This window comes from Pholcus phalangioides, unplaced genomic scaffold, assembly GCF_987345545.1.
Source record: "Pholcus phalangioides strain wild (caught in Gottingen) unplaced genomic scaffold, Ppha-v1.0 ptg000003l_1, whole genome shotgun sequence".
NCBI classification, from domain to species: domain Eukaryota; kingdom Metazoa; phylum Arthropoda; class Arachnida; order Araneae; family Pholcidae; genus Pholcus; species Pholcus phalangioides.
The window spans coordinates 1,743,349-1,758,865 of NW_028301596.1; the positions used below are offsets into that span (position 1 = coordinate 1,743,349).

The following is a 15,517-nucleotide window of genomic DNA, read 5'->3' on the forward strand; positions in this document are numbered from 1 at the left end:
GCCTCGCCTGGGCCCGACAACACCGACATTGGACTGTTGAGGACTGGAAACACGTTGCCTGGTCTGACGAGTCTCGGTTCCAATTGCTTCGAGCTGATGGACGTGTACGGGTATGGAGACAACCTCATGAATCCATGGACCCTACATGTCAACAGGGGACTGTTCAAGTTGGTGGAGGCTCTGTGATGGTATGGTGGGGCGTGTGCAGTTGGCGTGATATGGGACCCCTGATACGTCTAGATACGACTCTGACAGGTGACAGGTACGTAAGCATCCTGTCTGATCACCTGCACCCATTCATGTCCATTGTTCATTCCGACGGACTTGGACAATTTCAGCAGGACAATGCGACACCCCACACGTCCAGAATTGCTACAAAGTGGCTCCAGGAACACTCTTCTGACTTTAGACACTTCCGTTGGCCACCTAAATCCCCAGACATGAACATTATTGAACATATCTGGGATGCCTTGCAACGTGCTGTTCAGAAGAGATCTCCACCCCTCTTACTCCTATGGATTTATGGACAGCCCTGCATGATTCATGGTGTCAGTTACCTCCAGCACTACTTCAGACATTAGTCGAGTCCATGCCACGTCGTGTTGCGGCATTTCTGCGGGCTCGTGGGGACCCTACACGATATTAGGCAGGTTTACCAGTTTTTTTGGCTCTTCAGTGTATATATATCAATATTATCTCTCAATACTATTAATGTTATTGAGAGATTCGGTGCCTCTGTAGTCTAGTGCGGTCACCCGGAAAGTGAAAAGACGTGGGTTCGATTCCCCGCAGGGAAGTCGAATTTTCTCTTTCCAAACTATATCTTCGCAACAGCCAGTAGTAAAAACCTTCGTATGGTAGCGGAGAGTGATGCCATCCTTGTATACGTATATAGCTGTCCAGAAAGTTTTCATGTCTTTTTTTTCAATTTCTTTGACCATTTCTTCAATTGTGTTTCGAATTCATTTCCAAAATCTTTTTTTTTTTTGCATTGGTGAGTTTTTTTTCTATTCAAGTTGGAACATATTTTTCATTAAGGGATTTGTCATTTCAAAAATGTTATCTTAACTCTCTATGACCCAGTGTGTATTTTAATATACATGGTCAAAAACCCATTATACCTATTTATATTTTCTCATTTTTTTTATATTTTACAAAGGACATCTTTTACTGTCATTTCAGTGCAAAATATGACTATTAACAGTACAAATTTTTTCTACCAAGAGTTGGTTCCTTGTCGTTGTAATTTTGTGAGAGCTGTTAAAAATTATACTTACTCAGAGATTTTTATGAAACAGTACCAAATCAAGGAAATCTAAAATAAAATTGAAGGAAACAACTACTCAACTTTACTGAGTATAATTTTATCTGCTTATAGATAATTTGTGGTAAAATAAAGGCAAACAATGTAATTTTCCTTTAACTAACCATTTTAGCTAATCAAAAAATCCTATCTAATTAATTAACTCATGGTTGATATATTCTTTCAACAAAAAATATGCTAACAGTGCAATTTACATTCATTAAAAAAAAAAAAAATTAATACGTTTTTATGGGGGTAAATCATCAACAATTTTTTTTTTCAATAAGCAAAATCTGGTTTTATCATCCCTTTTTTAATGGAAATTCCATTTCATTCCAGCTACGTTTTTCTTTCCTACTCCCGATATATCTATAATGATGGTTTTTAATTTCGCTACGGAATTGCTGATATTCTCAGATTAGATAAATTATATATATCATTATTAGCAAATAATTTATACCGCATGTATTATATTTTCCCACATATAATCAGCCTATGCGGTTTTCATTGCTTTGAAGGAAAAGAAAATTTATGTAGTAGTATTAGTAGTATTAGTATTTGAGATTGCTAAAAAAAGTAATGGTACGTATAATACAAACACACATATAGTAACTAAATATTGAGATTTTCTTCGTGATGAAGTCAGCTCATCTTCAGTGGCCACATTTTATCACAGATATGTGTTTTCACCCAAACTTTTGCTCCCAAATGCTTGTTTCATCTGAAAAATTAAAAACATAGGTTTCATGAAAAAAAAAATTCTCTAAAGAATGAAGCAAATTATACTCATGTGTTGGGATTTCAAATACAGTGGAATCATACTGTATAATACGAATAAAGCACATGTAATCAGCAATCACGTGGTACGAGTTATGTAATGATAGATTACTTAAATATTATAAATTTCACTCAACCATTGCCCAATGATGGCATGAACTGCACATAAATAAGGTTCCAAAAATTAATTTCATGAATTTTTGAATTGGTGTTTTGAGCACGAAAGGTATGATCACACACTAAAATCTCGATAAAATGATATTCTGCAAATCAAGAAAAAATATCATTGTAGAGGGATTGCTGTTGTATTAAGAGTAGAGATGTAAAATTCTTGAGAATATTGTCACGAAGGAGTACTATTGTAAATAAGTAGAGAATATTCTTATTATTCTTAATGAGAATATTCTCCAGTTATTTATAATATATAATTATATATAATATCCTAGAGTATATTCTCTGGAAAGACTACTTTTATAAATTACTGGGGAATATTCTTATCAAAAATAATAATTATTCTCAAGTTGTTTCTCATATTAATATTCTCATCTCTAATCGAGTGGCAGCAGTTTAACATTATACTATAGGAATTTCCAAACAAGACTTTCAAAATATTGATGTAGAGGGATTTATTGTTATATCAAGTATCATTGTTGTGAGGTTTACATCGTAACATCGAATGCCGAGCAAACATCGTAAACGAATGCCTTGAATCTGAGGATATAACTTGTATGGAATGGCGAGCATTTGAATCCGATAGAGCATGTGTTGGACATGCTTGGCCGACGAGTTGCAGCCCGTCAACCACCTCCTACATGTGTACCGGAACTTCTGAGAGCATTGCTTGCTGAGTGGAGTGATCTTCCCCAAGATCAGATAGATAATTTGATACTCAGCATGCCTAGGCGTTGTACGGACTGTATTTCATCGCATGGGAGACATACAATGTATTAGCCATCATACCAGCCATGTAATAGTAAGTTTTTGTAAAGGAGATATTCTTTACAATTGCTCCAGGGAGCAAAAATCGTAGTTTTTATGAATGGTATCATACATAAACCATCGTTTTTGTTCTTTATCTTTTGTTTAATAAATGGGCTTTATGAATAAGTAACGTTTGTTTTGTTTCTGAACCTTTATTTGCCGGAGCTGGCATTATCCTCAATTTATGGACATGAGTGTAAAATGCACTACTGTAATGATCGCTTTTGCCTAGTACATTTTGTGAGTTCTTAATGTATGAGGCTCCTCAAGAGAAAAAGGGGCCCCACAAAAATGAGATCTGGTTGAAATTTTCTAGAATTTACCAGGGGTAGGGCCACAGAAAAATTTCTCATCTCAGGGCTCCCATCATGCTCTTAAGATGGTCCTGGTTAGAGAAATTTTTTTTCTAAAAAGAAATTAAGATTCATGCTAAGAAAATTCGAAGCTGCATACAAGTGACTATTCCTGCAATTCAAGAGAGATATTCATGACTTCTTTTCAGACCCATGATACATTATTTTCAGAGAGGGAAAAACTTCAAAAGCGTCACACTATGCCCCACCATTTTAACTTTTAGGTCAGGACCATAAATAAGCTGGAGCAACCGGAGCACTTCCCAAGGGCCGAGAGAATGGGCCCCTCACAAAAATGTACATTTTATTTTACATAGTAATACTTTCAGGGGCCCCCCACTCAAGAAAAAAGTCTGCATCGAGAAAGGTCACTACAACTCTGCTTCAGGTACCATAAAGATGAATTTGTGTCATTAATATCAACACATGAGTATATTACACATACAATTCTATCATTATTTGATAATGATCATTTTGTTAGCGAATAAAGTTCAGATTTGATGGAAATCATAGAAAAGTATCATTACTCACCTTCTTTCGTCACTTGTTGATGGCTTCAAGAAGTTGTTGAAGGCTTTCATTGATCGGGGATAATTATTTAACATATATTTAATACCTAAACGTGGTCACTCATCACCTTATAATTAATAAATTATTCTAAATTCCCTATTTCATTCCGGCTCATCACAAAAACAATTCAGCATGACCGCCATTACTACGTCGATGTTTGTGTTTGCAGCGATGATAAAGCTCACTGTGCATGCACTGAAACTCGATCCACCCTGCTGGATTGCCGAAATCGGAAGTTCAGTTTCAGGCTCGAAAAGCTGGCTCCTGGATCTCGATTCAGGGGCGGTGAATACCAATTTTGAGGTGAAGCATGGTTTAGAACCCTGATCGCGTTCTGAAACTGGACAGTGAATATGGCCGTAAATGTATTATGGAACATATGATTGAGGTAGGATGAAGACTTCCTTCTGTGGCAAACAGAATTTTATGATAAGCATTTCAATAACAATGAGGTTCAAGTGCATATTTATTTTTATGGGAATTTTCGTGAAATTCTGTCCATTAGGTGAAGAATTTGCTATGTGGTGTCAATGTTTCTAAATTTTTTTTACTTCACTGTTCGTTTTCTTATAGGTCACTTCAGAAATCAATAAAAGTATTCTGAAACAAACTTTAGTGAAAATTGCTCTATCAAGAAAAGAAAAAATGTTGAGGAAGTAAGTAATGTAGCTTTGACATAACTGAAATTTATGCTTTTTGTTCATTGCATTTTCCAGTTTATCTTGTTGTTACTTAATTTACTAAGAGGTTGATTAACTAAGTCCTCAATTTTTTTCTTTCTTCCTTAAATAGGGGAATTGTAAGCAACAAAACTATTTGGGACAAGTATGTCTTCAAAAAATTTCGGGAAGCACTTGGTGGTAAAGTACATGTGATAATTTCAACATCTGCTCCAGTATCACGTGAGGTCACCAAGTTTTTTAGGTGCGCTTCAGGATGTTATGTAAGAAAGACTTTGAATAACCAAAAAATCATAAATATTCTCAAGTATTTATTCTATTAAATTTCTTTCTTTTTTTTTAAATCATTTTTCATCCGTTTTTCAATGCTTTGTTTTTTAATCAAATAGTTTTTTCTAAATCTAAAATTTTGAATAATTGGGAAGTAGTTGCTCAAAACTTAGGGAGAATATCATATACATTATATATATCATATATATACACTGCTCAAAACAATTAGGGGAGCAAGCAAAAAAGTGAAGAAAACCGTGCGAGACAGCCACGCATTGGCATACAATGAATGGATAGTACACGCGTATCAATGCGCAATACAGAAAAAAGACGAAAAAAAAATTTGGAATTAAGCTTTAATTCTTTGAAAATATGGAAAAAAACATGAAAAGATGATTTGGGGCAACAATTTGGTTACATGTAAACGATAAAAAAAAGTACTGTTTAGACATGATGCATGAGTTTTAATAGGGCGTGTGGTCTCCTCGAACAGCTAAGACTGCTGCACACCTGTTTGCCATGGATGCGATGAGGTTATCGATCAGACTTTGGGGAATACTGTTCCACTCCTCAAGAAGTGCAATCTGCAAGTCTCGGACAGTAACAGGCGGCCTTGGTCACGCAGCAATGCGTCGTCAGAGCATGTCCCAAACATGCTCGATTGGATTCAGGTCAGGAGAGCACGCTGGCCATTCCATACGCTGTATTGTTTCAGCTTCAAGCATGTTCTCCACCAGATGAGCTCTATGCGGTCGGGCATTATCATCCTGGAAAACAAAGGAATCTCCAATGGCTTCAGCGTAAGGGATGACATGAGGTTGCAGTATCTCGTCTGCATACCTTCGGGTCGTCAAAGTGCCATTCTGAATGATATGCAGGTCCGTACGTCCGCCTATCCTGATTCCACCCCATACCATCCAACCAGCTCGTCTGTATTGTGACCTTTCACGAACGAATGCGGGGTTATTTCGAGTGCCCCTGTCCCTCCATACCAGAACACGTCGGGTGTCACACTCCAGACTGAATCGGGACTCGTCTGTAAACAGCACTTGGCTCCAATCATGTTGCTCCCAATCTCGATGTTCAGCAGCCCATCTTCTTCAGGCCGCACGGTGGCGTGGGGGTCAACGGAATGCAGACCATTGGCCTACGTGCATAGAGCCCTCCCTCATGAAGCCGATTACGTACTGTTTGGCTGGACACCCTTCGTCCTGTTGCCAAGAGCAACCGTCTTTGCAACTGCGTAGCATTCTCTGTTCTGTTTCGACGGGCTGTTAACCGTATATACCGGTCATCAGTTGCTGTAGTGGCGCGTGGCCAACCTTGCCCTGGTCGACGTCTAACATTTCCTGTTTCTTGGAATCGATCCCACTGCCTTGCAACAACACTTCTGGCGACTCCTACAGCGTCCGCGACACTACGTTGTGTTTGCCCGGATTCCAGTCTGCCTATAACAGGCCATACCATGGATTCTGGTAAATCACGTTGTTGAGACATCCTCAAGTCACCTTGTCTCAAAAAAAAATACTGCGCAATCGAATGTCATAGTTACGGCAGTAAAACAGACGTTTCTGCAACATCCCGATTTCTGCCCTTATCTCCTTTTTCTGGTTTTTGACGTCATGAACTTTGATTTTGCATATGAAGTTTTCTTCTTCCGTTTCCTGCTAGGCTTTAAATTATGGATGATTCATTTTATGTTACTTATCGGTATACATCTTTGCATAATTTTGTTAAAACCATGTGCTCCCCTAATTGTTTTGAGCAGTGTATATATATATACAACTATTATTCATATATGTATTCCGTTTAAAGTAAGAGTGAGAAAAGAATAATAAAGAGAGATGCCAGTCTTTCACAGTGTTTTAGAGGACATGAAAAATCTCACTATTACATGAATTTCTTAAAAAAATTTCAAAAGAATTTTCTATGAATTAGATCTGAATTGAAAATGATACCTACTCCTATGTTTATTATCATTATGTTGACATTGCAATTCTTGCAACTCGCATAAACTATTCCATACTATAACCTGGAAGTCATTTTTTTAGCAAAAAGTGAAAACTTGAGAGCAACAGGGCAACACAATCAAGACCCCAAAAAAATTCTAATATTTTTTTTTTGGGGGGGGGGAATTCTTTTAACTAGTAGTGTTCAGTAGACTCTCTCTAATCCAGCGCATACCAGACCAGGGTGTGCCAAAATCACAGATAACTGGAAGTTCATTGAAAAGCCCATTTAAATAATATAAACGTCTGCACACAGACATGTAATGAAATGTTTTCCTCTTCTATGCTTGAAGAAAACCTTCCTAAAAACACCAGATTACTGGATGGGGCCCGGAATAGCACACAGCCAGATTATTGAGTCTGCTGTATCATTTGTTCCAACTTTTGGCATCAATATGTAATTTTATTTTTTGTGTTTCTTTCTTCAAGTTACCAGCAAGTTCAGTTTTACTCAATGCAAAGTCTTTTCTTCTATACAGAAGACATATCATTCCACTCATAAAATTTTTCAAAATAATATCAGTAGGATTTTAAAATGTTTAGGATGTTATGTTCAAATTTCAACTTGAAATATGTTGAATTGTGCATGTTTTCAAAATGCTGCTTTTTTGTACTTTTTGCCTTTTTTAGAGGGTATATATAGCCTTGCTTAAATTTCTTTAAAATCATCAAATAAAATTATTTCTGTTAAGAATATCTATAGTGTTTTTTTGCTTTATTTCATACTATGAAAAATCTTTCCATTTGCATATACATATATCTAGCCTTGATAAATCATTCTTTCAGAGACCTTATATATAAGAATATATTGGTCTCTTTTATTAGCTAATGGAAGCATATGGACAAACTGAGGTTCTTGGAGGTACAATGACACTGCCATATGAATGTGATGGAGGTATGTGCTGAAGTGTTTCATTTTGTTTTTGTAACATACATTGGGCTTGTAAAAAAACTATTTTAAAAATAAAAATGTTTGGTTCTCGATTGTGATATGTTGAACCAAACACAACAATGAGAAAAATTAAGGATATCCTATGGTTTCTTTGTGATGCATATGTGTTTCCACACATCTCTAAGAAATAATAAGCACCAGTGCCAAATCTCTGGATGGGGGCACCTTTTTCATGACGATAATGACATTCAGTACATTAAATTCAATAACAAATACAAATACAAATACAACGCCACAACAGGCAAATTGCCCAACGAGGTGGCTGACTTAAGAACATCATGGATCCCCGAGCCCCTACCTACTACTGCTACACCACACATGCACCCCCCCCCCCCCCCGCGGAACCCCCCCCCCCCAACGAATCGGTACATGCGGGAATGTGCGTGTACGTGTAGTGCAACCTGACGTAAAGTTTGTTTCTGTGTAATGCTTGTATGTGTAGTGCTGTCATCTGCCCCCAGTTTTACTAACTATGAGTGAAGTGTTATGGTTGAATGATTTACCGTTGTAGGACTGTTGCTCTCTGTGGCGAGACTTTTTAACGGGGAGATCGGCTCGCATTTGCGCCTTGAAGTTGGGAACCACAGAAAACCAACTTCAGCCGACCACCACTGTGGGGTTCGAACCCGGATCCTCGCATCACGAGTCCGGCACTATAACCACTCGACCACCACAGCGGCTATAACATGGCTATAAGTGTTATTGATTTAATATTTAAGAATGTTAAGTATGCATTGCACACTCATGTGCTTCTCACAATCCTTGATACTTTGAAAATATGACCCAAATATCATCAATGATGACATTTTAATGACACATTATGACATTAATGTAGTTTTTTTTAGATCTATCAGGAAAACTTAAAAAATAAATAGAACAGCTTTAATTTTGAATTTCCACACTTCAACATTTGTTTGGGGCTATATGTGAAACGAAATATTTTCATATTCAATTTGTAGGTAGCCATAACCAGCCAGCCATGAACTCTGGTGTTATTGATGACAGGGCTTGCAAAATTGAAAAAATATTTGTGTGCCAGCCTAAAACTTTTGGGCCACCCTTAGACTCCAATTTAGCAACCACATTCAGAAAATTTTAGGCACCCAATGCCGATTTTCTAGTCGCCATGGTGACCTGACACTTGGGATTTGTTCAGCCATGACTGATGATGATAGCATTGGCTTTTCTTGGATAAAACTTATTATGTAAACTGAAATTCATTCTCATGTGCACTGTGATTAAAGCTGTGTAATAGCTTAGAGGTTATCAAAATTTCTACTTGGTTTCAATCTAGGATGTATCGTTCAATTATAACTGCTTGGGATCTGCCTTAAACTTCATGCCCCAGCCTAACTACAATAACCATAGCGTGAAAAAGTTAAAAAATAAACACAGCTTTTGATCATTTTTTAAAAAGCTAAAAATTTAATAGTATTAAAAAACCAAAGTAATCATGGTTATAATTCTTTATCATCAAAATTATGAGTTTGTCCAGATCGCACATACACTCATATTTATTTGTTCTTTTCCAATAAAGGTTTTGTAGGGCCACCTTTTCCATGCAGTCACATAAAGCTTGCAGACATTCCAGAAATGGAATATTTCTCAAGGGATGATGTTGGAGAAGTTAGTTGAAACTTTATTATTATCAAGAAGTATTTTATCTTTTTTTTCCGTATTGTTTTGTGAGCTCTAATGAAATATATCTTTTGAATTTCTCCACAGATTTGCTTCAAAGGACCCAATTTGTTCAAGGGCTATTACAAGAATGAAGAACAAACCAAAGAAAGTATAGATAAGGATGGATGGTATCATTCTGGAGATATTGGAAAATGGTTACCGGTAAATAGCAATGGAATTATAAACTTTTCTTAAAATCACAATTTTTTGTTAAATTATGAACTTGAATAAAAGAAATCAAATTGGTTATTGAAATAATACTCAAGCGTTATTGACACAGACACATATTCCTTGTAGTAGGCCCTAAAGTGAATTCTGAAAGTTAATCCAAACAAAAGGGGACTAAATACAGGGTATTCTACTGACGATTTCAAACATAGGATAGCAAGAAAATGGTGACAAATATCTAAGCCATTCTTACGGAATATAAATCTGCGAAGGCAGGAATTTTTTTAGTTCAATTTCTTTCGCTTAGTGTAAATTTTCACTAACGGGCACTTCATGTACAGAATCTATCAATCATTCAAATACTCATAGAAATCACATCACAATGTTCTTGAAATGTCCACTGTCACGACGTCTCAATCAAAGTACAAAATTAGCAGCGTCATCCTCCAAAGTCTTTATTGGGATGGCTTCACATTCAACACGGACGGTCTACACCAGGTCTGCAATTGTGGTAGGGTACACTGCATTTTTCAAGTGGCCCCACCGGAAGAAATCACAAGGATTGAGATCCAGCAAATATGGTAGGCAGTCCATACCCTTGCCCATTTTGTTGTGCAGTACAATGCAATGACACAGTCATGAAAGTATTCCTCCAGGAAAGTGAAATACTATAAGTCTGATGAGGGCTCACACCATCATGCATAAACCATCTTGTTTTGGGTGATTGGTCCAAGGCATTAAGGATAGCTACAAATTTGTGCAAAATTTCAATTTAACATAACAAATCTAGTCTCCTGCTGCAGCACCAGCTGTTTGTTAAAATTTGTACTAGTGAAAAGATAGCAAACTAAAAAAATTCCTTACTTCATACATTTATGTTCCACAAGAATGATTTCAATATCTGTCATCATTTTCTTGTTATCCTATTTTGAAAACTGTCAGTCGATTTTGTGACACTCTTTAGATATGAATGCACATGATTCTGAATCATTTTTTAAAAATGGTTGGAATGATTGTAGAATCCAGAATTAAGAATCCATGACATTTTTTTATAGCTCTCTTAAGATACTGCAAAAAACATCACAGATAAGGATACGTGGCTTTTAGGATCTCTACCAATTTTAAAATGTGCAATGCATCAAAACCAGGGTTGGCAGGTTTTTGACACATGACAGTTTTTGACGGTTTAAACTGTCATGTCAAAAACCTTTGTCAAAACTGTCAAAAACCTCAAATATTGCTTTTCAATATAAATATTCCCATTCGAAATGCACACATTAATTGCAAGTAATGTTTAAAGTGTTATACAAAGAATAAATATTTAATATGATTGCAAAATAATTTTCTTTTCTCTACAGAATTATTTTAAACAAAAAATATATATGGTTTTTCTTATAAAATATACAATTCGAATAAAGCATAGCATAAACACTGAAGGAAAAACTATGGAATTATTTGAAATTCCAAAATTTCTTCAACTGCTTGTATATGTGCTTTGATATAAACCATCTGCTGTACTCTTTTACAACTTGACGATTTGTGCTTAAAAAAAAAGTTTATTACATTATATATGTGAGTAATGATGATTTCTGTTATTATTAAATTATCTAGATAATCACTGAGATACTCTTATCATGCATGACATTGAAATATATCTAGCGATCAAAATACTAAATTTTAGAACTAAAATGTCATTTAATTTGGCAATGCTAGCTTGTACATGAAGCTTAAGAAACTCCTGTAGCTTATCCTTAGTCAAACCTAGTTATTCTTACTTCTGCACTATGATATGGTATATTTAATAACATTTATATAATGCAATGGTTCTCCAGTTGAAGCTGTATTTAATTTTAAAGGTGCCAAAAAAAAAATGTTTTGTGTATCAAGTCCTATCAGCTCTTCTTTGATTGAAAATACTCTTTAAAACTCTGTGAATTAATACACACTGAGCTCTAAGAAATTTTTAGATGAAAATAAATGTGTTTAATTAGTGTATTAACAGATTCTGTGAGAGAATTTTTACATGGAATAAAATTTTGGGCAGATCAGAAAATTTGAAGTATCAAAATAGATTCTCAGTAATTATAATTCCAAATATAAAACACTTTAATCTATACATAAAAGTAAGTGTTTTTTATTTAGCATATCTATCAGGTTAAAAAAAACTATTTGACAACATTGACAATAAGTTTTTTACTGTTTTAACACTGATTTATAGTTTCTGAAGCATGAGCGGAGATACGGGGGGGGGGGGGGCAGCGTCAAAGGTGGAGTGTAATTGCTTTAATGTGTATAAGAATTGACATCATCAGCCCGCCCCCCCCCCCCCCAGCAATAATGGCCATGCCCCCAGACTTCCAAGTCTTATCTCCGCTTATGTTCTAAAGTCTAAAACCTAACTCTGTGATGACCCTATCATATATGTTTTAAATAAGCAGCTCTATTCCACTTAGCAAATTGAACACAGGTAATCAGTAGCTTAGATAAAATGAACCACAAAACTATATTTTATATTTTCTGGACTGAAAACTTTTTTGTTTTGTGTGAAAAAGACCAATAAAAAATTTGATAAATTTTCAAAATTTAGTTCAGTTATTTTATTTTTGAAAGATATAATAATTCTCTTATTAAAATTTTATTTTATCAAATATTCATTTTTCTAGTCTCTAAATGTTCTATATTATGCTTGCATTAAGTCTCTTTTTTTTTTTTCAGAATGGAGCACTGAAGATAATTGATAGAAAGAAACATATATTCAAGTTATCACAGGTACTTATAATTTCAAACTGAAAGAAATTTCCTCTAATTCCCAGATTATCTTTCAATATCAGAAATTAAATTCCAAATAACAGCTTTTGTGTTTTGAGACAAAAATATTTGAAAGTATTTTTTCAAATGCATGTTTCAGTTATTTGTTTTAGCTTATACAATCTGTGCAGGGTGATCATAAACTCTTCTAAAAGAGAACAAAAGTTCATAGATTGATAGTATGCATTGAGACAAACAATGCGTGCAATGAAAGCATGGCTACATTCCATTCATAATGCTTGAATAGTGGGTGGCAGATTAGACTTGTAACTTAACCTCCATCGTGTACTGGGGGATGGGGATTGTGTGAGATTCCTACTGTCTGCATGCCACAAATTGGTGTAATTATCTAGTTGTGAGGATTGATACTTATTTTTTTGGAAACCCCTTTCATACAGAGCTATCCTAATACATGATCTCACCTTAGCACTGCCTGTTAGCCTATTGGTGCATGATTGGCTTTAGATAAACTTACGTAGTTTACATTAATCAGAAGGGTCACACTTTATATTATACATATAAGGGCTGCAGGCAGTCATTGCAACTGCTGCTTATTTTCATTGAAAAAATGTAATCATATTAATTTTTTATAATAAAAAATAACAAGCACTATCCCACATGGTTAATTTTTTTTAATTTTGGAGAAATTTACCTTAATCATACAGGGTGTCCATAAAATGACTTTTAAACTAGTCAACAACTTTTTTATCAAAATATGCCAATTTACTGCTTTTACAAGGGGACACCAGTATTGATTGGTGAGGGACAATGCAAGGTTATGGTGTCGCAGGGAATTTTTCTCTAATAGGGTTGTTAATAAATGGAATAGCTTACCCCCGGAGGTAGTAAATTGTAACACAATTGACACGTTTAAAAAGAAATACGATAAACATGTTGAGGTAAATCGAGAAGCTATCCATTCTTAGAATAAGACAACCATAAGTATTCTTTATGGGCATTGTATAATATTTTATCATGTGTATATATTGCTTATAATTTGTGTTAATTGCATTTTTAATTGGGTTGCTGTATTTTTGAAATATGTGACATCCATATCTTTATGGGCATCTTTTTATCAGCCACCTCGTTGGGCATTTTGTCTGTTGTGGCGTTGTATTTGTATATAGAGGGCAACTGTTGACAACATTTGTCATTGCGAAAAAAGATAGATATAGGTACATTGCTCCATTTTGATGATGTGTACCTTTTTATATGTGTGTCACAATCTTTTTATTCACACTATTTAGTTGTTCATGCACACTATGGATAACATATATTATTATGTCACCCTAAATTTTCATATTGAGGGGAAAAATAGAGCACATTCAAAATTTCATTCTAGAAATTAATTTATAAAAGTACAAAATTTAAAAAAAAACCACATCTTTGTCTTTCTTTTTCATCAGTATTATCTTATTCAGAGACCAATCACTTTTGAAATCATCATTCGGGTAGATATAAAGGAAAATCATGATCTTTTTTCGTCAGAGTTTGCATCATAAGTCTCCTCAGCCTCAAATTTATGTCTGAAATATCATTTGGTACTGATAAAATATCATTGTTCTAATACATCCATCTTCTAAGAGCCATTTCTACACACACACTGTGAATGAACCTCTGTTTCCTAAGAAGCTTTCAAAGCAGATGGTGGGAGGAAGAGTTATGAAATGCCAAACTAAAACAAAAACCACAGTGGTGGTTGGCTGAAGTTGGTTTTCTTGTGGTTCCCAACTTCAAGGCGCAAATGCGAGCCGATCTCCCCGTTAAAAAGTTTCGCCACAGAGAGCAACAGTCCTACAAACAGTACAAATATTCAGTCACTACACATCACTCACTTCACTTCTGAGATATAGATGGCAGCACTGAAAAATCATACACAACACTAGATACGCACTCAGACTGTTAGGTACACGCACTTACACTTCCGGCACAACTCACTAGGTAGTAAATTGCCTCTGGCGATAGACCTGAGTTGTGCTCGGTTTGAAAAAAAAACTAAAACAAAAGCTGAGCTTGCTAGGTGAACAATCAGAAAAAAAAGTTTCTTCAACTTCGATAACAGAGGCTGCATAACTAAAGAAGATATAGTGTTTTGATTGGGGATACATGAACTTCTGTCTCTGAAAATAGACTTTTTCTAGATTACCCAGTAACGTGATGCAACAAATAACATTGTTTTATTTATTTTTCTTATCGGTATGTTGCTCATGAATATATGTTGTGTTGTATCTGCACCATCAGTGAATGATTAGGAATAAACCTAAACAAAAAAGTATTATAGCGTATTCAAAATAAAGAAGTCAAAATGACTGCTTCGGTCCTTCTAGTGTTAATCATTCAGCACTGATTGCATCAAACTTGTGGAGGAGGGGAGGGGGTTGTGCATAACCTTGGCCCAGGGACCCAAGATACTGTAAAGATGACTCTGTTTTGATTGGCAGAGTGGAACCCATTTTGTAGGCCAAAATTAGTGCATGCATCCCTGTTAAAGGAAAGGGAAATTGATTTAAACCCATTTTTGAATTTTGTCCCCTTTAAACCTGACTGTTATATAAACCGACCTCCTGAACAGCAGAACAAATTTTTTGAACAGAAAAACTTGGCTTATATAAGCCACTATGCACATTATTTATTAGCTTTAATGTGTGTTATCATCCTAATTTTTTTATTGAAGTAATTCACAATTAACCCGTATGAGATAGTCACAAGTTAATCAGATTGCTTCCAACTCATTATTTTATGACTTGATAATTTATATACGTATAATAATGAAAAGGCTATATTTTGTTTTTCTTAATTTTTTAGGGTGAATTTATATGTCCTGAAAAAGCAGAGAATGCTTACAGTCATTCATCTTTAGTTCTACAAGTTTATGTTGATGGTTTTTCTGATAAGGTGTGTACACTTATGGCAGTGTTTTTCCCAATTAGTTTGTTATACCATTTGAAAAATGAATAGTTATGTAG

The 15,517-nt window shown here is 35.3% G+C and overlaps 1 protein-coding gene across 1 annotated transcript in view; it reads left to right on the forward strand.

Moving 5' to 3' along the window:
- LOC149087880 (long-chain-fatty-acid--CoA ligase 1-like) overlaps positions 1-15,517 on the forward strand; it is a 64,988-nt gene that overhangs the window by 43,131 nt on the left and 6,340 nt on the right. Inside the window, exons 12-18 of the mRNA XM_089242269.1 lie at positions 4,558-4,640; positions 4,777-4,927; positions 7,769-7,838; positions 9,433-9,521; positions 9,621-9,737; positions 12,459-12,512; positions 15,357-15,446. Of these exons, the coding sequence (XP_089098395.1) occupies positions 4,558-4,640; positions 4,777-4,927; positions 7,769-7,838; positions 9,433-9,521; positions 9,621-9,737; positions 12,459-12,512; positions 15,357-15,446 (654 nt within the window). The remainder of the gene's footprint in view (positions 1-4,557; positions 4,641-4,776; positions 4,928-7,768; positions 7,839-9,432; positions 9,522-9,620; positions 9,738-12,458; positions 12,513-15,356; positions 15,447-15,517) is intronic.